This window comes from Montipora capricornis, chromosome 2, assembly GCF_036669925.1.
Source record: "Montipora capricornis isolate CH-2021 chromosome 2, ASM3666992v2, whole genome shotgun sequence".
In the NCBI taxonomy this organism is placed as follows: Eukaryota; Metazoa; Cnidaria; class Anthozoa; order Scleractinia; family Acroporidae; genus Montipora; species Montipora capricornis.
The window spans coordinates 17,695,391-17,722,890 of record NC_090884.1 but is presented as its reverse complement, the minus strand read 5'-3'; the positions used below and the strand labels follow the sequence as shown (position 1 = coordinate 17,722,890).

Here is a 27,500-nt window from a genome sequence, read left to right as displayed (position 1 = left end):
CAAGCCAAGGATGGGTTAGGGCCGATTTACACGATACGATTTTGTCGCATGCGACAAGCTCACGACAGGCCTACGACATGACTTACGATTGTCGCAGCGTTTTAAAACATGTTTTAAAATGCTACAACATTTTTCCTGACGTACACAACAATATAATCGTAAATCATGTCGTGGGCCTGTCGTAAGCCATTGTCGCATGCGACAAAAATCGTACCGTGTAAATCGGCCCTAACGGTGCTCCGTGCAATCCTCTTGTTATGCATCGTGCCCTTCTTGAGTGCAGAGTGGACGAGTTCTGGTAATGCTGCTGCAAATGTATAGGGCTAAATAAGCATCTTTGATAACCTGAATTAGCACCTTGTTCGAAAGTGCCTGTCGACATCGGTCAATAACTTTAGAGATGTGAACGATCGAAGTGGTACATCAGAATGAGAGGTGGATAAACGCAATAACTGAATAAGCCTTAGGCCCGTGAACAATTGTACAGGTTCAATGATGCCAATGACAATAAAATTAACCATCACGATCACGATCATGATCACGATCACGATCACAATCCATCCTTTATTCCCTTGATGTTATTTTTCTGGTTCACGTCGTACACCCTCTAGTCTCTCTTTCGCAGCCGTTCTTTGTGCGGTCACGCAACGCTCCTCCCCACACAAACATGTTTGGGAGGAGCGTTGCGTGACCAAAAGAACGGCTGCGAAGGAAATTATTGTTGGTTTTCACTCACGTGATCAACAGCCATGTTTTTCAACGAAAACAAAAGAAAACGTTTGCATAATAATATAGTTCAATTCCCAGAGGATTGGGTCGGGACACAAAGATGGCCACCGTTTCTTTGTTTAGGGGCACTGACATGGTGGCTGTGACGTCATTTGAAAACCTAGAATACACCCTTTGCCTGGAAGCATTCAATTATGCTAATCAAAAAGAAGCTCAAAGGTTCATCGAGTGGCAAATTCAGTCCTTCTAGTATCTTGATTACTCTTTAGCCACTACTGAAGATGCTCGCTAAACAGTGAAAGGACACTGCCACCAATTTACGGTTTAAGAGCCAAGTAATTAAATCGCGTGCAAAATATAATAGGGCGGGAATGGGGATTGAGACACCTACCTTAGAAATAGCATCACCAGCACACAGTTGTTGCATATTTGACGAGTTGATCTGCTGTTAAAAACAAATATTTCAGTTCAAGGAAGTACCTTAAAGAATTCTTCAATGTTTTCAATATGTTCCCAAAGTGGTTAATGGACTTAGAATCCCTTTATCCTTTTGCTAAGAAATAATAGCCCGCGTAGCTGGCGGTTTGTTGGCGCGAGAGGCACAAGCCGCGCGAAGAATGCGGATGGGATAGCACCCCTCCACATTCGTCGCTGGTTAATTTGCCTCTCGCCGCTTTCCTTGAAATTCTTTAACATTGTGAAGTTGGTATCCCTCCCTCTTGACAGAAAAGAATCGTTGAATCACCTGGATACGGTTTGATTGATAAAGTTACACAAGCGTACAAAGAAAGATGAGATCACCTTATTGCGATTGCTAGTTACGGACATATGATCAGTGTTTAAAGGAAAATCAAACGTCGGCTGCCACTCAAACATTCTTGGATTTCACATTACGTCACGGCCGCCATGTTGGTGTCCCCAAACAATGAAATGGAGGCCATGTTGGTGTCCCGATCCAATCCTCCGGGAATTGAAAGCTATTATTATGCTAACGTCTTCATTTGTTTTCGTTGAAAAACATGGCTATTGATTACGTGAGTTAAACCCAAGAATTTTCATGTGAGGCCTCATGGCAAACTGGTTGCAGTCAGCGGTAGATGACCTTGATCAAAAGGACTCTTTTATACCCAGGTCACCCACGGGTAAATTCAGCCGGCATTTGAATCACGATACGGTAATTACCTTTGCCCACTAACGACAAGAGTGAAGCGCTGGCAGTTTTCTCTGTCGGAATGACTTGGTGAGCAGTTAGATGAAAGACAACAGTAATAATATCCAGCATCACTGTACTGCAAGTCTGATACCGTCAAGATGTAAGACTCGTCATCTCCATTTTGCTTAATAGACCATTTTACAGTTGTAGCTAAGTTACCTGGCCTAAGAATGGAAGCGAGGCTGCGAGTGATCCCTGTTTTGATACAAACCTCCGTGCTTTTGTAATGTTAATATGGACTAATTGGAATTACAACAACACAATTTACATGATAAAAGCAGTGGGGGCTGTATCAATGCAAGGTCAGCCTCGCAGCCATTCATAGGCTAGGTCGCTCAGCAAAAAACTGTAAAATGGCCTATTCCGTACTTTTCATCTGATCCATCTGTTCGAGAAGACAGTGAAAGGAGATTAAAAAGCACTCTTTTGAAGACTTGCTTCATGGAAATTAGTGAGTAGGTCGAGTTAAGGTGCACGCTGGAAGCTTGGAAATCAGTGAAAAAAACTGAGTATTGCTAAAACTTCTGCGCAAAGACATTGGTGGCGATATCGATAAGGCTGACAATAGCAACCGTGTTGATTGAAGTTACAAGTGACCTCGGACATTCACTTCAGTTTTAATTTTTTTCATAGCGAGCCCAAGTCGAAATTTCATCATAGACTGGATCCTTCCAGAGAATGAGAGCTAAGGTTTTGGGCTTCCTTTACAACGAAGTTTTGCCGATTGGCCTATGATCTATAATCCCATGCGACAGAACATATAATGTCCTATTACCACTTGGTTTATTAACTAGTGTAATGAATAAACATCACCCTTACTTATGCACTTAGAAGGTTCCATGGAGTCCTTCCTAAATGCTTCCCCTTGCCATTGCACTTCCAATGGAAATCCTCCAGCTCTGCACTCAAATGACACTTGTTGTCCCTTTTTTTTGTGAACATTGCGTTCCACCATTGGTTTATCAATCCACGGAGCAACTAGCAAATTAATCAAAACTATAAGCACTTATGAGACTTCTATTTGATTAAAAGTAAATTAATTTTGGTTTTCCATAGCAAAGCAAGCATAAAAACAAGCACCACACGAGAAGTCAATGGCGTTTTGATCATTCGTATCTAAGCACTTTCGCTTAGAACAATAAAGAACAAGTTAAGTGAATTCGTCCTTGTCACACGGCGGCCATATTGTCCCGGGAGAACAAAAAAGCTTCGTTTTACCACGCCAAGCCTCACCCCCATGGTTTCCTCTGTGAGGCTTGGCGTGGTAAAACGGTCATCGCGGTCATTACAGCACCTTTATTACCTTACCAATTTGGGATTTCGCTTAAACGAGCAGTTCCATATTTAATTAAGAATTGAAATGTTTGCTATCCTTTGCACCACTTATGATTTTTGATTGGTGATATTTTCACATGTCGATTTTAGAAAAAAACTTAATTTTTCGAAGAGAATTTAACGCAGGAGTTTTGTAATTATTTTAGAGAACCAATTAAAGCTGGACATCTCAGTATGTATAAAATAAACAAATTACAGCATGGAAAGCGCTTTGCACGGGACTTTCACACTCGTTGGTTTTCGCATCAGAAATCTCATTCGTTCGCTGCGCTCACTCGTTCGATTTCAGATACTTCACCAACTCGTGTGAAAATCCTGTACGACCGCGCTTTCCATGAAGTAATCTCTATATACTAATTATATCCGTTGAAGGAAAGATAGAATTATCGCATAAGTTATAAAGATAATGAGATGAGAAATAAAACTGAGGGCTGGAGATTCATATTCCAATCATCTCATCTATTAGCATATTCATATCATCACAACAGCCTCATTCTAAACATTTGCCGATGTAATAGAAAAACTAATATCCAGTATCAACGCAGTTAGTTTTAATAGCTGTTATCTGCTGGTTAGTAATGTGGATCGACCTGAGCACTTTTGGAACTTCCAGTGTGCAGAGTGTGCACTACTCACAGATCAGCGCCTAAAATGATTTCACAGTCTTGAGTTACGCGCTCTTGATTAGCATGTGGACTCCGAGTTTCGTATGCTCTATTTATCGTCTAGTTTTACTTTGCATATACTTAGAACGTCTTTTGTTTAGTAGAGATGGCGCATCATGACTCCTTGCACTTGGCCATTGGTGACTGTACTGTTTAAAGGGTTTCAACACTTAGAAGACTTTCTGTTTAGATCAAATAACGCCACAACACTGTATCACGTAACAGCAATGTTTTGGTACCATATGAAACACCGATTGTTTCCAAACAAAATGTGATCATTATTGTGATGAAATAGGTTACCTTGGCAATGGAAAAGCCTGTAAAAACACCCTGTATTTTGGATTTAGTTGCTCATATCTCAAAAACGAACTCGGTGACCCCCATTTTTTATTGCTGAAAAGTGATTGGAAGGCCACGATGAAACTTTCTGAATAAACAAGACAGAAGGTTTTAAAACTTTGCAGAAACTTTCACCATGTCCTTCTGATTACACCTCAGAAATAAAAAACGGGGGTCACCAAATTTGTTTTTGAGATATAAGCAACTAAAGACAAAATATAGGGCTTTTTTACAAGGCCACGGTGACATATTACGTCAAAATAATGACTGTATCTTTATCACAATATTGCCAATACATTATACAACGTTGTGGTCCCGACCCTTCTAATAAGAGCTTCACTTGGAAACGTTGAAACTGGTTCGAGCCTCCTTAATATTTTGATAGTTGGGAAGTTTGGTAACAAGGGAAGGGTCACAGCTTTTTCAAACCCTTCGAGTTAGTGGGAAAAGGGAGGGTCATGAAAAAAATAGACATAGATGAACAATAAAGGATGGAACGTCTTTAAACTTCTTCTTATGGAAGTCACTGGACTTATAGCAATATCAGGAGATTTCTAATATCGCAATAAATACTTACATGTGATAACACTGATAGTGAAGCCATGCTTCCTTGGGTAAGGATCACCTACTGCAAAAGCGTGACATTCATACCCTCCCAGCGGCCCGAATTGACTGTCATAATCCCTTGTAACATTTTTAATGAACATTGTAACAAAAAGCTTCTTCAATTGCTTTCCACCAGCAAAAACAGTTCACATGCAAATTGCAGCGAAGTATTGGACTTCCGTCGTCGGAAATTAGATTAGCGCTCCAGGATGGGCTCCTGATTAGGGTTACCGCATGCGCAGTGGAGATAGCTCGCGGTATCCACCACATCGACTGCGACAGAATCCTCGAACCCGTTAAATTTCGTTTCAGTTCTTTAATTCTCTAATCTACTTTAACATGTTTTCACACGAAAAATTCGCTGTTGTCCCCGCACAAAACATTTACCATTTCACTCTCATTATCGTTATCGTTACATTTACCGTTACCGTCATCGTGATCATCATCGCCATCGTTATTTTTTTATCATTACTTTCCTGTGATTCTCTCCAGTTCTCTAATGTTCTTCTGGGCCCGGTTGTTCGAAAGCCGATTAACTTAATCCAGGATTAGCGTAAACTTTGGTTTGCCTTTTTAACTTTTGGGTGAAAGCTTCTTTTGGTTATTTTTTGGTTTTCAAGCTTGACTTCGTCTAATGTAAAATTTTGCCAAATTTCAGCGTTGTTCAGCATTTGGGAGTAGAGAAATAAACTCTTTGGTTAATTTTTAATCTGGGATTAGCGTTAATCAGCTTTCGAACAACCGGGCCCTGGAGGTTTTCAGTTGTGTCTCAGCAGCTTCTCGCAGCTGCTGCAATATGCAAGTGAGCATTACAAAAGAGCGTTCTCCGATCTCTTCAATCTCCTCTCCAACTTGATGGTACCTCCCTTGATGTTATTATCTGCGTTTTCCGATCTTGGATTACTAAATGATCATAAAATTTCTTGGAACCCTCACGTAAACAAGATATCTAGCAAGGCAAATGAGGTTCTCTGATTTATAAGAAGGAACTGCAGAGAGCTAAGGGATGAGACAACGCTAAGAACTATATACTGTGCTCTGGTAAGGCCGGTACTGGAATATGGCTGTACTGTTTGGTTACCATTTACGTCCAGGAATATTACTAAGTTGGAAAGAGTACAACGCCGTGCTACCAATTTTATTTTAAGAACTGAAGATGACTATGTGACTCGTAATTCTATGCTTCACTTATTGTCCTTGGAGGTTTTCTTTTTTATGCATTATTTCTCTACAAAGCTTTGAATGGTTACATGGTTCGTTTTTACTCTGATACTGCATGTTATTCCCCGAGAGGGAGAGATAACCTGAGATAACCTCTAAAGAAAAACTATGCTCGAACAAATACATTTAATTCATTTTTTTTTTTTAATAGCGTTGTGGACATGTAGACCTTGCTCTCATTAGTAGTTAAAGCAGCTTTCAACATCTCAAGATCAAGCTTCAAGCGCTGGGTAAGGAAATTTTAACACCTGCCACTTCACAAGTTTAGGGAAGGTGCTTAGGGAAATTTATGGGGTTTTAAATTAACTTTAGCATTTAAATTTAAATTTTCAAGGGATCTTAATTTTGATCTTATGATAATGTATATTACTTGTATTTTTTTTAATGGAGTCTGTGATTCCTTTACGAGCCATCCTTATGGCTTTATCTTGGTTAATTATTAATTTTAGTCTGTTGTAATTTAATCGAAAGGCATTATATTGTAATAAATGAAGAAATAACGAGGATGGCCGACAACTGTGCCCTTCCATCCAAAGATGTCAGGTAAATCTAACCTCCCATATCAGGTCTTTGCTTTCTTAAGTGTTATCACGATGGGTATCACTGCCACTTTCGAGGCTCTACGAATTCTTTTAATTTCGAATTCTAGCTATAAGTCCTTGTATCTTTCCACCTTCTCCTCCTCAGTCGCAATGATGTTCTGGTCCGCTGGCACAGTCCCGTGTGTCTTAACGTGCCACAGTAATATCTGACCGATTGTGCTGCCTCAGTATTTCATAACCGGTGTGATCTTTATGCTGTTCATCAGGTCCTCGTGACTTCAACAAATTGACAGCACCTTCAGTAGAATGTTTGCTGTATCTAGCAATGCCGATTAAGCATTAAGATCATTTGGTAATAAATTCACTTCAAACGGATAACAAAAGACGCTCTTGAGTGAAACTCACTCGTTTCTTCTTTAAAGGGGCTATGTCACTCAAACTGATATGATTCCATGATTTGGGATGCAGGGGATGGCGCAGTGATGATAGCACTCGCCTCCCACCGTTGTGACCCGGGTTCGATTCCCAGACTCGGCGTCATATGTGGGTTGAGTTTCTTGGTTCTCTACTCTGCACCAAGAGGTTTTTCTCCGGGTACTCCGATTTTCCCATTTCCTGAACATTTACCGTGATTTGCATTAATTGTTAATTTCAGTTTACAGTATCCCCAATTAGTGTTCCAGCGCTAGAACGACTAAATGCCCAAAAAGCAGAATGAAACATTGCAATAACCACTTAAAACTGTTGAACAATATAAAAGAAATACTGCAAGAGAAGCATGGATGGACATAAATGTACAAGATTGAACAGGATTACATTCGGGTAATCTTGTAAAACCTCGACCCGACGTTTTTCAAAATTATGACAAATCGCCTCGATAAAGGTCGTTTTGTTCTCAGAATCGTTTCGTTTGTGATGTAACGATAATTTTATCGTTCCAGTTCCAGTTCTAAGTTCCAGCAGAAAAAATCACCGATAAAATTAAAAATCGTAAAAATCTACTCCCGTTAATATAACTAAGAGAGAGAGAGAGAGAGAGAGAGAGAGAGAGAGAGAGAGAGAGAGAGAGAGAGAGAGAGAGAGAGAGAGAGAGAGAGAGAGAGAGAGAGAGAGAGAGAGAGAGAGAGAGAGAGAGAGAGAGAGAAATCAGAGTTTAAAAAGCGAACTTTTTTTTACAGGCGGCAACAGTAAAGAAAGAGTCGAGTATATATTAATGAAAGAGAAGAGAAAAAAAGCAAAAAGGATGCCGAGAAAGAAAAAAAAACATCACAAGGCAGGCAAGCTCGAAAGGTTAAGACGATATGGTAACCTATGAGCCGGCGGGTAATTTGAGACACCCTGTCGGGGGCCACGGCTAACGGTTAAAAAATTTGCCTTTCCACGGCGGATTTTACAAAAAGTAGTGACGGGCAACGGGCAACGGAGAACCGGAGTCTGGGAACGAGTTTACAGCGGTAATCCGCAAACGAATTCAAAATGGCTTACGAAACCATGTGAAGAACAAGAATTTAACACATCTTATAATCATAATACTGATATGAAATGGCCAGTGTAAAATGCAGACTGCAGACCAGGGTAAAATGAAGACAAAAGTTAAAATAAAATAAAGCTGTTGAAAAAGCTAGAAGTGCTAACAGTTGAGCCTAAATATTCTTTTATGCCAGATTTGGTCTAAGACGTCTAAGGTTAGGACTTCTAAAGATTTTGGCGTTTTTAACAGTTACAAAATAATGTAAGTCTACATTTTACCCCTGGTCTACAGTCTGCATTTCACACTGACCGGATATAACAGCAAAGTTTTGAGCCTAGAGCCGCTGTTTGCTGTCATTGGACAACTTGCTCTCATTTCAAAATTGCCTATAGACTAAGACAAAACACCGTCGCTTACCCGGTGTGTAACAAATTTGAACTTGGACCTGATCGGTATGTCGGTATCAACCGTTTCGTGCATAAGCCTCGCCAGAAAGCAAAATTAGCCAATTTCGGCGACTTTTCAATTCCTTTCCGAAAATTTTGTCTGATGTTCACGAGGATTGTAGCTGCACTATCAACACAGTAGTACAGGTAACAACACAACCTCTAACATAGTATGCGGAGCAGCCGTTTTTTGGGGAGGCGTACGCTTGTTCGTAATGGGCCGCCATTCGTACTACGGAACTAACGACATACCTTCTGAAACGAGGTTACAAACGCGACTGTGTTACTAAACAAATAAAACGCACCGCTCACATTCCCCGCATACATACCCTACAACCTAAACAGATAAACAAACCTGAACGTATACCTTTCATAACGACCTATAATCCATCACTTCCTTCTATCTTTCAACGTAATAAAAAAACACTACAATCTCCTTCTTCCCTCTGACTGCTGCAAAAATGCTTTCCTACATCTACCTGTCGCGGCTTTCAGACGCTCCCATAACCTTCGAGATCTGCTGGTAACAGCTAAACGGTCCCCTAATGTAACTCATTCGAATTCCGCACTTCCTACTGGTTCTTTTCGCTGTGGCAAAAACCGCGCTACCTGTCCTTACATTTTCCATGGACTAACCAACCACACATTCTTCTCTACAAATGTGCAGACGTTTCGGGACTGTGCCTTTCATCAGTGGAATGTTCGTTAATGTTTTAAGCCACGCTTCCTAGTATTTGATTTAAAATTTGAAAGTTGCGTTGTGCACGCGCGCGCGAACTTCAAATGAACTGAAAATCAGCATTGAGGCCGCGCCGCTCGTCCCGAGACGAAAGATGAGACGCATCTCATGTCTCTTCCTCCGTTTGTTCTTTATCCAGCCATCTTGACCTCACGCTTGGTCAATAACCCATATGTATTGTTGGAGGCCTCTACAGGGTGGCAGCAATATGCAAAGGTAATGTGCTCCTTTCCTGGCTGCCTCCTACTGCAGTGCTTGCTCTCATTCGATGTTCATATATTTATTGACCATTTCTCATTGTGATCACAAGTTTATCAGACAAATCAATTTTTCTTAGTTGTGAGGCAAGTAATTCGCAAAACTTATAAGGCTGGTTCTCACGAGCGCAAGCGAAAGAAATGGAAAAAATTCCATTTATACTTGGGCTTGCGTTTGCATTTCTTACGTGTGAACCAGTGAAACGCAAACGCATGCGTATCGTAAATGCAAACTCAAGGTGAATAATACTCGTTCCATGCCTCTAGGCTTGACTTCGTCCTCCACCTTGAGATACGTTAAACGTGTGAACTTCTTTGCGCTTGCGTTTGCGTCGCTCGTGTGAACCAGCCTTTTAATTGAAGCTGTCCAGACGAAGGTTGCGCGCAAAACTGGCTTAAGCAGTTCTTACTTTAGACATCCTCCAGACGGCGACATGCTGATGTCGGGTGTTTCGCCTCACTCAAAAGATTCTCCGGTATAGGAACTCACCACGTCACAAGATACAGCTCTCAATGCACGAGGTTCCCTCCTCCGACACTCGACAAACATGTGTCGATGTAAATTGTACTCGAGGGAGCACAGCAATTTAAATCCTCCAAAATTTCCTTAGGTACAGTGCCTTTCAGAGAAATGTTAACTTGTTTTTCTCCTGCCGTTTTCAATTTTTGGAATCAAGACTGCCACTAGACAAATCTCCATACTACCCCCTCGTTTCTTACGCAGTGTCCTGCAAATTTACATAGGCGTCGACTGATCGTCTCAGACACTCTCTCCTTAGCGACCTTCAGATTGGAGTAAGAGGACGACTACGAGTACGAGTTCTCAGTTCTGAGCACGCGCACTTCGAAAAATGTCGTTCTTTAAACGTAATGCGCGTGCCCAGAACAGAAAAACTCGTACTCGTTCTCGTACTCCAATCTGAAGGTCGCTAATGACACATCAAAAACCATAATAAAAGACACCGGACATAAATGACTTTGAGTTGGATCCTTTCAAGAGATCAACAGAAGATGGTGAAAGCTGGAGGGATATTGTTGCTCAGATTCAGTCCCAGAGTACAACCTTGATGATGATGATGAGATGATGGCTTCCTCACCATTATTATTTTCTGTTTTTGGTAGAAGCTTATTCGTATAACAGACCTGCTTTTTTCTAATATTAAGGACGGGTTAGGGACCGTTAAAAAAACAACAAAAGCAAATGAAGACAGAAGAGTAACATGCGTTGCAACTCATGATGCATAAAATAGCGTTCCCTTGTTTATATAAAATGTTTCAAAGCGTAAGCTATATTGGCCCCTTAGCAGAAAGTTCTTTTTTTTTGATTACGCGGGCATTACCATTGCTAAAAATATGAAAAAAAAAAAACGCTCACGATCTAGCACCCAAAGCATTGTGGGATTAATATGCGGGCAAAGACAATGCTTGTCAGCATTTCAATCCCATAATGCTTTGCAATAATCCATTTTTATCAACTGTGAAAATTGCTATTACATTATATTAGCTTCAAAAATGCCAGTGTAATTAACAAAATATCTTTTTAACGAATTCGAAAAACTTTCGAAACAACAACATTGCTCCTTCATTTAAAAAAGTACACGGTTCCTTTGTTACCGTTTTATAGTTGTTCTTTTCTTTTGCACACTTTCATAGCGCCCATCAAAAACCCTGAGAGACCAGAAATCCAAAAATAAGATGCACGTTGTGTATGTGAAATGTCACGAAGTGTACCCTTATCCTCTGCCGAAATTTATACATCACTTGTCTCCAGAAAGTGAAGTGAAGTGTCCATCAAAACGTTACTCCCCAAGTAAACGTGTCGAGTAAAGGACACACCTAAACCCAATCTTTTGTACTGTTGTTGTAAATAGGGAGCTGGACTTCAGTAACGTTTATGTTGAGCCTGCATCTTCGTAGCAACTGTATGTAGAAGTGGAAAGAACAGCTCTTTAAAACTACTAAGACAAAACATTGATATTAGAGCCGTTGTTATCGAGTCAACTCCTGACATTCTACGGGATACGGTTTTTGCTGACACTTTCACCATTTGCAATTCTTTGCAAGGGAGAATCTTCGCTTGCTTCAATAAAGGGACTCTCGCAGTTTTTACAGCCACCTGTCTGCAAATACTGTGTCACTAATTGCGAAATTTTTCTTTAATTTATCTTCGAAAAATATCGAACTTATTTCAAATTATCATTCCATTATTACGCCATTTTACAATATTTGGGGAAGAGGACGAGCAAAATATGAGATAGTAATACACTGTAGTGTCCCGGTTTGACCCAGACTTAGAACTGAACAAATATGGACGGAACGGTAGTTTTTAAATAAAAGAAATAGGCCATTCCCGAGTTCATGTCTGCCTCCTCTTCAAAGCGAGTCTAAGTGCGAAGTTTTTCTTATGAAAATTACTTTTCATTCATATGTAAAGTAGAAGTAATTACCATCACAAAAACTTCGCACTTAGACCCGCTTTGAAGAGGAGGCAGACATGAACTCGGAAATGGCCCATTGTTTTCAACACGATACAAAGCCCGAGAATTTAGTTTGTCATCTCGTGTCACTCTTCATTCCGTTTATCCAATCAACATCATAAGGGACATTGAATGATTTCGTCATTCGCCGCGCCTTATTAGATTCTCAGTCAACTTTGCAGGAAGAAGCCAAAATATAGGAAAATGGCGTAATAATTAAATAATTAATCCCTTATTGAAAGGCTAAACATAAAATAAGTGCAGACATTTTTCTCGTTGCTCGTGTGTTCCTCTCCTCTTCGGGGTTCGGAAAAATACTATGCAACTAGCAAATATCCATGCGTATTACATGTTAAACCATTCAATACGGTGTGTGCAGTGAATTACACAATATTAGTTGTGGTTACAGCGGCCCTTTTATCCATAGGTAAATAAACTTTGCCCATGGCCAAGGACGTTTTTGTGTGTATTCCCTAGACCGAAACTGCCCCTAGGGTTCTTTACATGGATACATCAAAAAGAACAAAAGAACTTCCTCTGACAGTCCCTGAAAGGAAAAGTACGGTTTACTTGCTCCCTGAGGTGGCTTGGCCAATCATAAAGCAGAACGTAGCTAATACACGAAGATCCAAAATTGCATTGGTTATACCTTTTATTTTACCGTGAGGGGAGTCTTTTACTGTGTAACCGCATCCCCAAGGTTAACATGAAACCTGAGCTGAACCAAACCCAAGCCATTGACCCACCGGAGGGCCCTAAACCCAAGGTGTCTGTAACCACAACTATTTATTTTGACAAGGATATGGACAGAAACCCATCCTTATGGGTTTCTGATATGGATTAATACTGTATTAACAACTCTTCTGTCTCAGTCATCTGGATGTCACTCCTTGCTCAATGCTAAAGGCGTAATCATACTATGAGAAAAAAAAGTAAAGAAAACAAACATCACTCATCAGAGCAAAACTCGACGGAAACGCGCATTCATCTCCGTCATTGCTCGCTGCTGTTCTTGAAGCCTGCATGTTATGCCGCATACTGAAACATATAACACTACAAGTAGCATCCACCAAAATCACCTTTCCCTTTGCGATGAAATTACAAGAAGATAAACGTATTTGTTATTTAGGAAACAAAGAAAAACAAAGAAAATATTCAGAAACGTGAGAGTGGACTCGAAGACATATATTTTGCTTTATGCTACAGCCAATTGTCACTAGGATAACGAGCTACGGAAGCTGTCCAAAATGCCAAATTTTGAAAGTATTAAAGCGGATCGACGTACTCAACTCAATCACCGAAACCGTTTTGAAATCGGTGTTTTCACCTGACTGGTGCAAAGATCTATGGCCAAACACCAAACCGTTGTTACCTTCAGAAATGAATGTCTATCTCTCGGAGGGGTACTTCCTATTAATGGGCTAGTGGGGATGTACCGCTGGATGGGGTTGCATTTTCAGGAATGGATTGACTATAACGGGGATTGCATTTTCAACAGAGTTACTACAATGGGGTCGCACACTGTCGGGATTTTGGGGGTAAGAAAATTTTGGCTAGATTCGCTGTAAAATAAAAGTTGTTACAAAAAGAACTGTAGCGCTGTTGATTTAATGGCCGTTTTGAAATTACAATTAAAAGGCTTTATGTAAGGTTTATGAATAAACAGAAAGCGACTAAGTTGGGGTCACTAAAATTACATTTACCCAAAAGTAAGATGGGGTCGACCTTGCTAACAGAGCCTTTCTTTTGCTTGCTCGATTTTGGCGTTCTCGAGAAAGGCTCTGCGTTAATCGAGTAAGATCTTTATTGAATATGTGCTGCATGCTGCCAGGATACAGTCTCGAACCCAAGCCTAATATGCCAGATCTCGCCGCCATCTTGGTTTTTCATGGTACAGCGGGCTCAATTATAACCATCGGTTTTGTCAATAAACGGACGCTCGCACTGGAAAACCGGTTTGACGAGAGAAAACAAGATTGACTAGTCCAGAAGTTCGGGCTGCGGCGGCTTGTTTCCCGCGTGATTAGCCTGAGTGCATTTAGCCAATCAGATCACGCATTTGGACAAGTACTCATTTGAAAACAAAAACAAACGACCGCAATGACTTTGGGGTGAATGTGGACCTTCAAGAACCCTGAAATCGTAGTGCATTGTGTATGGTATAATATATATACTTTGTATTTAGGCAAGCCTAAGAGTCCAGCTCCTCGATTATTTATTCATTTATTTACTTATGTTTTGCTTTGAGATATTTTTATATCCAGTCTGCTAACCGTACGACCAGTCTAGCCTGCTCATTATTATAGCTAAGTCTATTTTCCCGTGCTCTTTCTGGCGCTTTTCGCCATTTTTCGGCAGCATTATTTAGCCTGTTTTCTCCTCGCGTGTTTGTTCTTTCTTCCGCTGTTCGTCAATAAAATTTAGTCTTGTTATTCGGGGTCTCTCTCTCTCTCTCTCACTTCTCTCCCTCTCTCTCTCCCTTCCTCTTCTTTCCTCGTTGTACTACATGTACATATTTAAAAAAAAAAATGGCTTGTTTTTTATTTTGGGTTTTCCTCAAAATTCTTGCTTGTTTTAGTAAAACGCGGTGTCACATGCAGTACGCTGGCCATGCAACTTCCCGCTGCAAAATCGCCAGAAAATGCAATTTTCCGAAAAAAAAAAAAAAAAAAAAAAAAGGATTTCTGAAAAGTTGAACGTTCGGACGGAAGGACGGTGGTACAATGACGCCATTACCCAAACCTTTACTACATCTTCTAAACAATGGTGCTCCGCGCGCGCCTTCTGCGCTATCATACACGGTATAGGACGTTTTCAACCAACCTCTAGGGACACCAATAACAATAGAGAAATGTACGACTTCTGGTGGACGAACAAAAGAAGCTAATGAGAGATCTTTTGTTTTCGTCCACCAGCATGGCGGCGATGACGTCACGTGAAAACCTCCTATACATCGTACACAACTCCACCGTAACACACGGAAATCAAATGAGAACTGTGAAGAAGTCGTGGATACATTGCTTACAAAATGGGAGTTCTGTTGCCATCAGTTGCTTTCTGATCTTGTTAGGAATCAATGACTGACTTCGTGTTTGATTTTTATCTGAAAAGAATGCGTTATCTTTGGCAGGCTACACCAGGTCATTTTCAAATACCTGAAGGGTCCTCAACTCTGTTAAACGCTACGAATGCCTCAGTTTGCGATAAGTAAAAACAAAGATTGTTTCCAAAACTTTTCAACCTTTCACGAAATTTGGAACGGATCATGAAACATGCTGTATTTAGTTGTATTTTACAGATGCAAATGAGCCAGGTGAAGATAATTGCCAACCAGTGTTTTCGGCTCTTTTTGACTTTTTGGAGGTTGTTAAAAGCCTATTCATGAAAGTACCAGAGGGTAAACATTTCGCTAGGAAAAAAGAAATTGACCTCTTCAGCCTGTACGTTTTGTTTTCCTTATTTCAGACCACGTGATTTTACTCTAGAGAACAGTTTCTTTCAACTGTCGTCTTATGCACGCGCTCATTTACGAATAACTTATGAAAAAACAAAAGGAGAATTCCCTCGAGAACATCACGTGGTCTCCAATGGGAAAACATGCAATCTAAAGAGGTCAATTCGTGTTTGATTCTTATCGTAAAGGAATGCTTTAGTTAGAGGTTGACTAGCAATAGAGTTATTTTCAGAGTTATGACATTAGAGTTAGAGTTAAGTTTCCAATATCCTGAATTCAAGATTTTGGAAGCCAACATCCTGAATTCAAGATTTTGGAAATTCAAGACTTTGGAAGGCCTAAATCCTGAATCCAGAAATACAAAAAGTATCTTAAACATGCATAAAAACTAACCTTATGCCTAATTAGGCCTAAACAAAAGCTTTTAGGCGTACTTTGTAAGGTTAGTTTTTATGAATGTTGGCTTCCAAAATCTTGATTTCAGGATTTTGGTTTCCAAAATATTGAATTCAGGATTTTGGAAACTTAACTCTAACTCTACGACGTAACTCTATGAAAATAACTCTAAAAATAGCTGTTCCCCTTTAGCTACACTGTTTAACTACAACAAGGTGATACCGAAAACAACTGGATATATATATTTCTCAACTATGTAAACACAACTATCGAGAGCTTTTAACCCTGTCTTTTACATTTAAGCACCTTTAGCTCTTAAATGTGTTACAGGTATACCTTATAGGTATTAAATATAACCAACAGAATTATGAAATAACAATAAACTAAAAGAGCAGTAGTTTGTTTTAGGTGAACACAGTTGTCACTGTCCACGGCAATCTCACGGCGTGCTCCTTTGTTAATACGAGTGTCTCTTCGCATTCATTTTTAACACACACAGCACAGTGTCCATTGAACAATGGCTCGGTAACACGAGCTAACTGCAACGACTATCAATCCAGCCGGAACAAACGAAGAAAAGTCGAAGAATATTTCAACCTATTACGTTGCGGCATTACTTAGGAAAGTGAAACGTCGGAAAAGCGATATTGATCGTTGCCATATCGATTTGAATTCAACTGAGAGACAAATTGGCATGTCTTGAAAAAATCGATATTGGTCGTTGACTTATCGAATAGTTTACATCTGAGTGAGTGACAAATTTGCATATTCTGACTCCTAACGATAGTCGTTGATATATTGTACAATACATACTTAATTGACCGCTCCCCATAAGGGCTTTTCAGGGCCAATGAAACACAACGAAACGACAGAACAGAACAACAACAACAACAACTGTTAAGAATCCCAACTGGCCGGAGGCAAACCAGTTGGCTATTTACAAGTGCAGCTGGGAAGTTGAACCAGGGAGTACCAGGATCAAATTCAACGAGTGGTTAGAGGGGGTCTTGAACCCGGGATCTCCGGATCTCAAGGCAAGCGTCCTAACCACTGGGCCACACTGCCTCCACTGGGCCACACTGCTTCGCGTACATGTTCGGATTTCCCACAACACTAAGGTCCACAAACAACTGGACGTACCTTGGAGTTAATGTCACTAACTGATAAACTTTGCATATTCGGCAACGTAGGCTAAAGAAAACAACAAAACCTACGTTAGTTTGAAGATTACTCACTTTCTCAGATACGTGCAGTAACCACCGTACGCCGGAGGTTACGGGAGAGGCAACCGAGAGGTACATGTATGATTATTTTAATAACAGGTGGCGATAGACTGTACCAGCTACGAGGGCTGTAACGCTTTCTGTTGCTGTGCATTCTGCTTTTATTCCTTCTTCTTTGTTTGTTTGTTTTTTGTTTTTTAATTATTACTACATAAACGACTCGTGGGTGGCGCGGTGGCCTCATGGTTAGTGCGCTCGACTCCCGATCGAGTGGTCCGGGTTCGGGTCCCGGGGACATTGTGTTGTGTTCTTGGGCAAGACATTTTACTCTCACGGTGCCTCTCTCCACCCAGGTGTATAAATGGGTACCGGCGCATTTAATGTCGGGGGTAACCCTGCGATGGACTGGCATCCCATCCAGGGGGGAGTAGAAATACTCCTAGTCACTTCATGCTGTAGCAACCGGAGATAAGCGCCGGCCTGATAGGCCTTCTAGGCTCGTAGCTTAGATAACTTCCCTCCAGGGGAAAAACCAAACACATGTACGAAGAGTCTGAATTGAACTTATTGGGGAGATGGCTCTTGTGATAAATTAAAAAAAAAGGGAAAGGAAAGGAAAGTTAAGTGTCTAGTCGTTTTGGCGCTGGAGCATTATTGGGGACACTGTAAAACTGAATATATAATTTGTTATTAGCTGGTAGCCTATGAATCATCCTCGGATGATCCGATGACGTCCTGTTCTTAAGCGCCGGGGAACCCCGTGGCTTACCAATAACCTCACTGATTGCTCTGTTGCCAGCAGGGTTGTCGTGATGGTGTAGTGGTTAGCACACCCGACTAGAAACCAGGGGGATGCGGGTTCGATTCCCACTCACGGCATAATATGTTTTTCATTCAAAATGGATCAGTTAATAGTTCCCTATCGCTATTTCCACACTCAATTGGAATTCTCTTGAGCAAGTTGGTATGGACCATGTCTGCTCAACTGTGCTCTGTTAATCAAGGTGGAATGAAAATAATTGAATGCTATGGGCAATCTCAATCTCAACCTCAAGCTGAGTGGAATTTTCTTGAGCAAGTTGGTATAGGGAATGTCTGTTCAATTGTGCCCTGATGATAATCACGGTGGAATGAAAAATAATTGAATGCTATGGGCAATCTCAACCTCAAGCTGAGTGGTATTTTCTTGAGCAAGTTTCCAAACATGTTTGGAACTTACAAGACGCAAAGAAACCGTTTCAAATTAAATGGAAAATACTTTAAAAATGTAGACCCTACAGCAACATTAGCAAGAAATGTAGTCTTTGTCTGAATGAAAAGTTCATAATCATATGTAAGAAAGAACTGTGTAGCCTTAACAGAAGAAACGAATTACATGTAGCAAGTTGATGCCCCCACAGAAACCGATATGTACTCCGGAACTTTAGAGTAACGTAAATTTAAAATACCGACATATAATCCCCTTATATCATGTTTTGTTTATACCTAGCAGCTCCTTAAATGTAACGCATTTAGTCTATAGCAACCATTCAAATTTCCGTATTTAACTGCCAGTTTTCCAATTTCAACAGTTCAGTCGTTAAAATTGCCTGATGAGTATGGTACTTGTACCATACGAAACAGTTTTGTAGCATTAAAACGATGGTTACTCGTGAAACCTAAACTGCTGTGAAGTCCTAGTTATTGCTCCTCAATCGATTGAGTTGAGCGCTCTAAGAAATACGCTCTACGCAAAATTATATATCACAATTATATATCTTGTATATTATTATATAAAATTATATTATGTAATTATTATATTATTAACTTCTTACTAACCGAGCGCAGCGAGGTCAGTACAAAAACGACCGAGGGCCAACATTCCCCAGTACGGCTCGAGCTAGCTCGGTTAGTAAGTAGTTTATTATATGGCTTTTTAATTACCTTTTGCTTTGTTTTTGCAAGCCCGTAATCGGCCCGTGGGCATTACGGGAAAATAATGCCTTACAATTCAGTCACAATTAGCCAATCAGAGTGCGCGTTATATCGGCTACAAACACAAGCCACATAATAAATAATTATAATTATTATATAAATTATATATATCAAGTCAAATGTTGGTTTTTGAGGAGAGGGGAAACCGGAGTACCCGGAGAAAACCACTCGTTCCAGAGTAGAGAACCAACAAACTCAACCCACATATGACGAATATGTGGAATCGGACCCGGGCCACATTGGTGGGAGGCGAGTGTTCTCGCCATTGCGCCATCCCTGCACCCCAAAACTGGTTTCGATAATGAAAGAAAACCCCGACAGGGAAACTATGTAATGACGAACTTCACTACAAAAGGACGCGATTTCTTGCCTAGAATTTTTAATTTACATGTAACTTGATAATAAAATCAATGTGCTGGAGATGCTGCATAACATTCTGACATAGATGATGATGATGATGATGATTATGATGAAGGTTCTGACAATAATAATAATCATAATAGTAAAAACTAATTAAAGTGACCACACCCCATAAGGGTTTTCAAGAGCCCCTGAGGCAAATATCAACGATACAGCAAAACAAAACAACTTCAATGAATGCCACAATTATTTTACGTAATAATTAAATGGTAAAATCCAGATCCCAAGGCACCAGTAAGCGAAGTTGCGTCTGTAGGTTATTGAAATGATCGGGGTACAATCAGAAAAACCGTACAGGGTTTAACCAAAGGCTCAAGTACTAGAGCAGATGAACTTTGGTTGAATTGAGTTGAAAATTTGATTTTTTGAGACTGGAGTCACCACAGTCATTTCAAAGCTGCTAAGGACAAGTTCGTCTACGGACCCCTTTTGTGTTCATACAGCAGGGGAACAGTGGAAAGGTTTAGCAACACATGTATCTTTTCCCCATCATCCTAATAAATGAATAGTACTGGCATCCAGTAAATAATAGGTGTAATCAGAGTTCTCCTTATCAGGCGGTAACCGGTAAAATTTACCACTTGTAAGAGCACTTATTACCGCCTGCAAACACTCAGAAGTCGCTTATCCTTTGCAGAACGTCCAACATTAACCAATTGCTTTACTGGTTTGAAAAGGTGCCATACCTGTTGCGCTGAAAACTAGGGAGAACCCTGACGGTGTTCGTCAACACTTTCTTTAACATTTCTTGGCTAAAATTAATGTTAAATTTTGAAAATGGTATTACTGGAACTCACCCCTGACTTTTTCCATAAAATTTCAAACTTAGAATTAACTTCAAAAGGAAGGCCTTCAATAGCTGTGGACAAAAGTACATGTACAATTAACAAAATCACAAAGTTACGTAAAACTGGCATGCAGCACACTGAAGAACAAAATAAGTAATTCAAATTAATTGTAAAGTAACGTAAGATGACGGAATTACAAACAGTCAGCAAAACTCTCACTTATGACATAACGAATGATATAGAGAATATTACATGGCCATGCAGAGATAGGAAGCTTCTCGTCAAGTGCTGGAAATATTTCAATAGTTCGATGCACTCACTCGGGAAATTTTTTCAACACAAGAAGGGATATTTCGTACCTCCAAGCAGTCATGTAATTTGCTGTTTCTTATTCAAACACCAATGAAATACCAAACCATTTCACTTTAAGTTAACATATTTGTGGTCCTAAGGTAGAACGGCACGTTTTATTATGTAACCATAGCAACAGTGATCTTTTCATGTGTAAAGAAAACAAAGTTATTTTCACACAGGCCTATGCACCACAGCTGCAGCATATGAACCAGCCGTATTCAATGGGGGTGTTTTCAAGGTAGATACATGTAACAAAAAATTTCCACAAGGCCCATGCGTGACTTGAACATTTACAAACACAACATAAAAGTACCTGAACTTGCCCTAGGTTTACCAAGGTTTATCAGTGAATGTGAAGAATATGGAGCCTGCTGCTGGGGCTGTTGCCAGGGTCCAGCTGGTGTTGGTAACTGTCCATACCTGCAATCCAAAAAGTACAAAAAAAAACTGTCAAAGATCAATTTCACATTGATTGCGTTTACTACAATGTAGCTCTTAATAAAAGGTTAACATGATGACATAAATAAAAGCTAGGACATCACGTTTTTGGTCTTCAAATTATAGTGTAGGTTCACTTGCTGAAAAAGGCCACTCCTCAACAAATTTGCGGTTGAAGCTACAGTGTACATGTAGACTAAAAGAGGATACAATTTCCTCAATTAGTAAGTTATTATTATCATTGATTTTTGTTATTTCGTACGACGATAATTTTATATATATACCATTGCTGTCCAGTTGGAGCACTTGAGGGCATTTGGGTCTGCCCTGCCTTAGCAGGTGTGGGTTGAGCTCTAAAAATGGGTGCCACTTTGTAACAAAAGGACAGGTTATTGACCTCATTCCTGAAAAAGAAAGAATGAATCACGACTAATTGTTTTGTAAACAGACAATTATAAAACGTTAACGATTTTTTTCCACGTAGATGTCAAGGGACAAAAGGGAGACACATCACTGTGGTACTAGCTAATGGGAAAGGAGTTGCACAAACACCGGCAGTAAGCTTACAACTCCATGCAGTCACTTACGAAATGAAATGAAAGCCAGGGGGGACCGTCTCTCCTTTGTTCTTGTTTATCAACACAATGTCATAAACAGCATTCACAGCATTGTTCCTTGACTGGATTTTCAGGCAAAGAAGATGTTTTCTCAGGGCTTTATCATCTGAAACAGATTACAGAATTTTAGGAGTATACAATTTAGCAATGTCACTAGCATCCACCTGATAATTTATTTATCAGCTACCATAATTTTCTTTATTCTTTCAGAGAAACAAGTGTTATGATGTTATTTATTGGGAGGGAGGTTTGTTATGAAAAAAAAACCACTCCCAAGATCTTGAGTACGGCCTGAAGCCATATCCGGGTGGGTAGATAGCTTTTTTTTCTGTTTGTTTGAAAGCTTGAAAGCCACTAGTATGCTTTAAAATTCCCACATTAAAAATTAACCAAGAAGTTTATTTCTCTACTCCTAAATGCTGTTCGACGCTGATATTCCGATAAAATTTACATTAGTAGATGTCCATCTTGAAAAACGAAAATAAGCAAAAAAAACTTTAACCAAAAAGTTGAAAACATGAAACAAAAGTTTACACTAATTCTGGATTAAGTTAATCAGCTTTTCAACAACTGCCCAGCCTTCATACACTCTCATCTAAATCCATTTTCTTTTCATTTTGGGAAGTTGTTTATGAGTAACTGTTTCCTTTGTTTATAAACTTTCGCAACATTTTGCCGTGATTAGCACAGAAAAAGTTCAGGTTGTGATTCGTATCACAAAAAGCTCGACCGGTTACAAGCATGCTAACTAAGCCTATCAGATTTGAGAATTTAGGATTCTGGCCTGCTGAGAATTACTTCAGAAAAAAAAGTACAGATACAGCAGCTGTACGTGACAACCCATGCACTCCCACTTTTGTCAAGTGACTGAAAATTGGATACTACAATAATAAGTAAGAACATTGATCAATCAATTTTGTTTTTATTTGCAAGTACATGTATGTCCTGCTTTACACCTTGGAGTTACACTGACATGTTCTGCTATTTTCTGAGAACTTTTTTATCATTTAGTCCTTGTTACAAGTTTTCCATCACCTACAAATAAGGCGTCTCAAAAACGAAGACCCTATGACCCTGAAAACTTGAAAAAAGGAACCGAAAACCCTCAATTTGACTATCCCTAGAACTAAAGTTGTTTTTTAGGCCTTGAGTGTCACAGGGCCAATTATACATCCGACAGGAAATGATGTCCGGCCACACGTGGAGCATGGTTACTCAGTTAAATATGGTAGATCACCCAGCTTTTCCTTTGAAACAAGTTATTGCAGAGGAAGAACTTAAACTTCACTTTAGGCCTAGTGATGAAAAGATACATGTAATTATATGAAATGGATCATATACTGTAAGAACTGCAGATATGAAATCAAGTGAAGCTATTACAACATTAGAACATTAAAACCCACAAATGACCAGCTCCCAACATCAGTGGCTTCATAGCTCAGTTGGTTAGAGCGTTGCACCGGTATTGCGAGGTCACGGGTTCAAAACCCGTTGAAGTCTTGAATTTGTCAGGCTTCTCTACGCAATTGCAAAAAATTGTGTTCATAACTGCGAGGATCCACTTGATTTCATATCTGCAGTTCATATACATGTATGATCCATTTCATATATCATTTCATCATGGATTCATTCCTCAGAGGAACATTAGAACCCACAAATGACCAGCTTCCAACGTCAGTGGCTTCGATCATAGCTAAGTTGGTTAGAGTATGGCACCGGTATCGTGAGGTCACGGGTTCAAACCCCATTGAAGTCCTGAAATTTTCAGGCTTTTCTACGCAATTTGAAAAATTGCATTTATAACTGCGAGGATCATAGCTTCACTTGATTTACACCTAGTGTCAGCCAAATTGAGGGTTTTGGGTTACTTCTTTTTTTTTTTTTTTTCAGGGTCTCTTAGGGTCATAGGGTCATAATTTTAGCAACACCTGCTAGAAATGTATGGAATAAAGAGTTCTGCATGTTGAAGTATATTACACGTACATGTATCGGCCCTTGCTCTTGTACAACATTTGTTTGTATTTTCTACTGATACACACTGCTCTCCCTATACTGTAACTGTAAGTTGCCTGTCCATTGACAACAATGATCAAAATACAAATATCTCCACAACAAGTATCAAGGCATACTACATGTATCACACACCATCATCATGGGCTTTGGTTATTGCTGTGAATCCTGATACCACATTGTCATCTTCACCAATGATTGTTATGTCTTCAATAACATTCTGTCCAACCTACAAAGAAAATAATGTTAAGAAAGAATTATGCCTTTTTTTTACCTCCAAGGTGTTGTTGTAATGAATCTTAGTGTTAGAGTAATCCTTAGTAGAGACTATAACTGGTATAATAATACACATGAAAAATTACCCGATTTTAATTGGCTGAGAACAGTGCAGTTCAAGTGTAAGAGACTGCAAAAAGTGTACATTGTGTAATACCACTGCAAATTACCCATCGAAATTCTGGATTATGATTGGCCAATAAACAACAGCATTTGGTCAGAACCAATCAAATCAAGCGTGCGCCTTGGATGGTGCAATTTTTCCCTGAATGTGTGATACCCAAGCGTTTTGTCTGCTTCACCATCTCAATGTTTTTCATGTATGCACAATTATAATTAATATTAAAAGGTCACACATGACTTCTCTCTGGCAATTTGGAATAAAGATTTTTACAAAGACTACAAACTGCACTCACCCTACCACAGGTGCCCCAAGCTCAGTGTGAGGGAATATAAGAATTTGTATGGGAAGACAAGACCTGAGATCTGACAAGATAATTTTACAAAACGATTCTGCATTAAAAGGCCTAACCTTATTGCCACTGGGCGTCTCTTCCTTCCTGTGAGGTTTTTTTTCCACATTTGACACGAATTGAGCCATTATCAATTCCTTGGTTGTCAATGGTTATAGTAAAATGCATGTACCAAAGCTGAACACTCAATTCTCAGGAGCCCACCAAATTCAGTCAATTTTTTCCTGGTTAAAATATTCCCACTGTTCAAATTCCACCGTAGAATCCAAGGGCAGGTTTTTCTTTCATTTCAATCCACTAGCCATGCAATTGAAGCCCTGCCAGCGAGGTCAGGCGGCTGTTAGTGTCCCAAACGAATCGATAAAACGATTGAAAAGAACCTCTTTAACAATCAACACAAAAGGGCGACCGTTGAGTTTTCGTAGTCTCTGACGAAGTTGCCAAACAAAGAAAAACTTGTTACTAAGCCGCAATCAAAGAGTCAGGTCATGTCTTCCCATACAAATCCTAATACTCCCTCACAGTGAGCTTGGGGCCTGCGGCCCTACATGTGCAGGCTTATGCAATTTTGGTCATCTTTGAAAAAAATTATTCCAAATTGCACTCAAAATCATGTGATTACCTATACTTACACAGTGATTCATTTTGAAAATTGTGTTAATGGGGACAGTGTACCCCTCAGGCAGAAATCAATGGGTGACAACTCAAATGCAATGTGTCAAAATTGTAACCAAGACAAGTTGTAGTTTTATTTTTTCAATCATATAATTGATGTTTTTTAAACCACAGACATCTGAATTTTAATCAATAAATACCTATATAAAGAGAAAAGAAAAAAAGTCCTCTTACCTATCTATGAATATACATATAGCGTATATTTATAGTTAGTAAAATCCAACTAGTGGTCTATTATCAATGCTGCGTTCTGATTGGTTGAGCTACTAGAAGGCTATTTGTTATAGCCCACTAGTAGCGAAAAGCGCCGGCTTTAAAAACCAAAACAACGATTAAAGTCTAGCTTTAACTAGCGAAAGATGTTTTGTCTGGATATTTTTTTGACCAACTAGTTGGATTTTACTAAAACAATTATTCCTCTCGCCCTCATGGCCTCTGAGTCAATAGCCCATTCGGCCTTCGGCCTCATGGGCTATTGACTCAGAGCCCATTCGGGCTCGAGGAATAATTGTTAAATATCATAGGTAGAGGATTTTTTGTCTTTTCTCTTGGTATAGGTATTTATTGATTAAAATTCAGATGCCTGTGTTTAAACTTGTAAAGAAATTACAACTGTAAAACAGAACAAATAAAACTGTCATTTAGTGTCTAATCACTGTAATATTCAGGAAGTCAATTTGAGAAGAACTTGCAGTTTAAACAACACAAGAAAAGGACACTAGTTGTCTGTTAATAAATAATAGTGCTTTTAGAGACCTTTAGAACACTAAATGACTTCAAGAGAAAAGCAAACACACGGAAATTTGCATACGTCCTTAAGAGCACGTGCTCAGTAACGTGATACCCGTGACAACAATACAATCGTTCGAACCTTGTTTCGAATATTCCAAGAATCGTGCTTGCACTCGCATGAAAAGTTTCTTCTCTGAACAAACAGTGCGGAGATAAAACATACCTTCTTCGTTCATCTAGGCTTTCTTGTGCACTGAAATTTGCATCCTTGGTGGCGTGTTGATATTCAGCTGTCGAACACCTTTGAATGACTTTCCGTGGGAGTTTTTGCGCTGTTCGCTTTCGCTTGAAGTCTGAACTCTGACCACAGGCTCCCCAAGCTGAAAATACGTGGTGTATGCGACAGCTTGTGTTACTAAATTCTTTTCAACCGTTTCCGGATAACTTCACTAAACGTCGTCAGAATGGCTCTAAACTCGGCACAAGAGACAAGTTCGTCACACATTTGAGGTAGGAAAACTTTATTTCAAATGAGATAGTTATTTACACAATTTTTTTACGATCGATGATTTTCCCATACAATTCTCTATATACACAAGCTGTCGCATACACCACGTATTTTCAGCTTGGGGAGCCTGTGGTATGCGTTGTATGTTTATCATTTCAGGTGTGAACTTTTAGCTTTTGTTTTTACGTATATCATTAAATGCGTGCTTTTTTCACTCTGTTTACGTTAACAAAAAGAGTTCGCAGTTATTAATTGTGTAAGGATAATTGTTCTCAAATTCATCACATCCTTTTGATAACTCTCAATTTTTTGGTGCGTCTTATAACCGAGTATTTTCACGTAATTTTCAGTTTGAGAACTTAGCTTGATTAAACTGCTAAGTTTGGGGTGCGTTTGGGGTGCGTCTTGTAACCTTATAACCGAATAACTACGGTGTGCGTACTCGGGACGCGCTCGACGAAAACCAATGGGTATTTAATGAATGTAATGCGTAAAATACGCAAAACGCAGGGCAAAATGAATCACTGACTTACAATGTATATGCCACAGAATATCACGTTTCAGGGGTTTCATCAAGGTTTAAAGCAGGGGGGCATATGGGCTTAACACTACGGACCAATGAGAGTGCACGTACAATCCTAATGATTTTATTAAAAAATTAACATAAACTTAACACACCTCACGTGAAAAGCAAAGATAACGTTTTCCTTTGTGCCTCCAAGTGCTGTCAAATAACTGTCCATCGTGACCTTGCACTGTCTTTGTAATCTACATGTAAAACAATAATAACTTGTTACTGACCAAGCGAGAGGGCTGTACTGGGGAATATTGGCCCGAGGTCATGGCAGACTTAGCTCAGCGAAGTCCGTACAACCTGTGCGAAAACAAACAAGTCCTGAGCAAGTGAGACCTGTTAGTATGTTAGTATTGTTAGTAAGTTGTTTATCCTATGACATCATTTCTTTCAGCAATCGGACACTACTTCCCTTGGTGAATGTTCATAATGAATGTTGAATGTTGGTGAATGTTCATAATCATAATCATAATCTTAATCTTAATCCATCAGCAAACTTTAAACGGTAACCTCTTTCATGTAAAACTAAATTCCGCTCGCTATGATAA

At 39.6% G+C, this 27,500-nt stretch overlaps 1 protein-coding gene, 1 long non-coding RNA gene and 1 other non-coding gene across 3 annotated transcripts in view; 1 reads left to right on the top strand and 2 right to left on the bottom strand.

Annotated features, from left to right (window-relative positions):
* The window catches only part of LOC138037842 (uncharacterized), a 4,244-nt gene extending 2,269 nt beyond the window's left edge, over positions 1 to 1,975 (bottom strand). The window contains exons 1-2 of the long non-coding RNA XR_011130122.1: positions 1,912 to 1,975; positions 1,121 to 1,171 (exon numbers count right to left, since the gene is read on the bottom strand). This is a non-coding gene — a long non-coding RNA (uncharacterized lncRNA). The remainder of the gene's footprint in view (positions 1 to 1,120; positions 1,172 to 1,911) is intronic.
* Positions 1,976 to 12,677: 10,702 nt separating this feature from the next.
* Positions 12,678 to 27,500, bottom strand: part of LOC138038980 (multivesicular body subunit 12B-like) — a 15,574-nt gene continuing 751 nt past the window's right edge. Inside the window, exons 2-9 of the mRNA XM_068885101.1 lie at positions 27,057 to 27,146; positions 23,850 to 23,943; positions 21,675 to 21,810; positions 21,372 to 21,491; positions 20,963 to 21,069; positions 20,305 to 20,366; positions 17,031 to 17,081; positions 12,678 to 12,957 (exon numbers count right to left, since the gene is read on the bottom strand). Coding sequence (XP_068741202.1) covers positions 12,913 to 12,957; positions 17,031 to 17,081; positions 20,305 to 20,366; positions 20,963 to 21,069; positions 21,372 to 21,491; positions 21,675 to 21,810; positions 23,850 to 23,943; positions 27,057 to 27,146 — 705 coding nt within the window. The 3' untranslated portion in view covers positions 12,678 to 12,912. The remainder of the gene's footprint in view (positions 12,958 to 17,030; positions 17,082 to 20,304; positions 20,367 to 20,962; positions 21,070 to 21,371; positions 21,492 to 21,674; positions 21,811 to 23,849; positions 23,944 to 27,056; positions 27,147 to 27,500) is intronic.
* Positions 23,132 to 23,204, top strand: Trnat-ggu (transfer RNA threonine (anticodon GGU)). Its single transcript has one exon. It is a non-coding gene; the product is annotated as a tRNA-Thr (tRNA).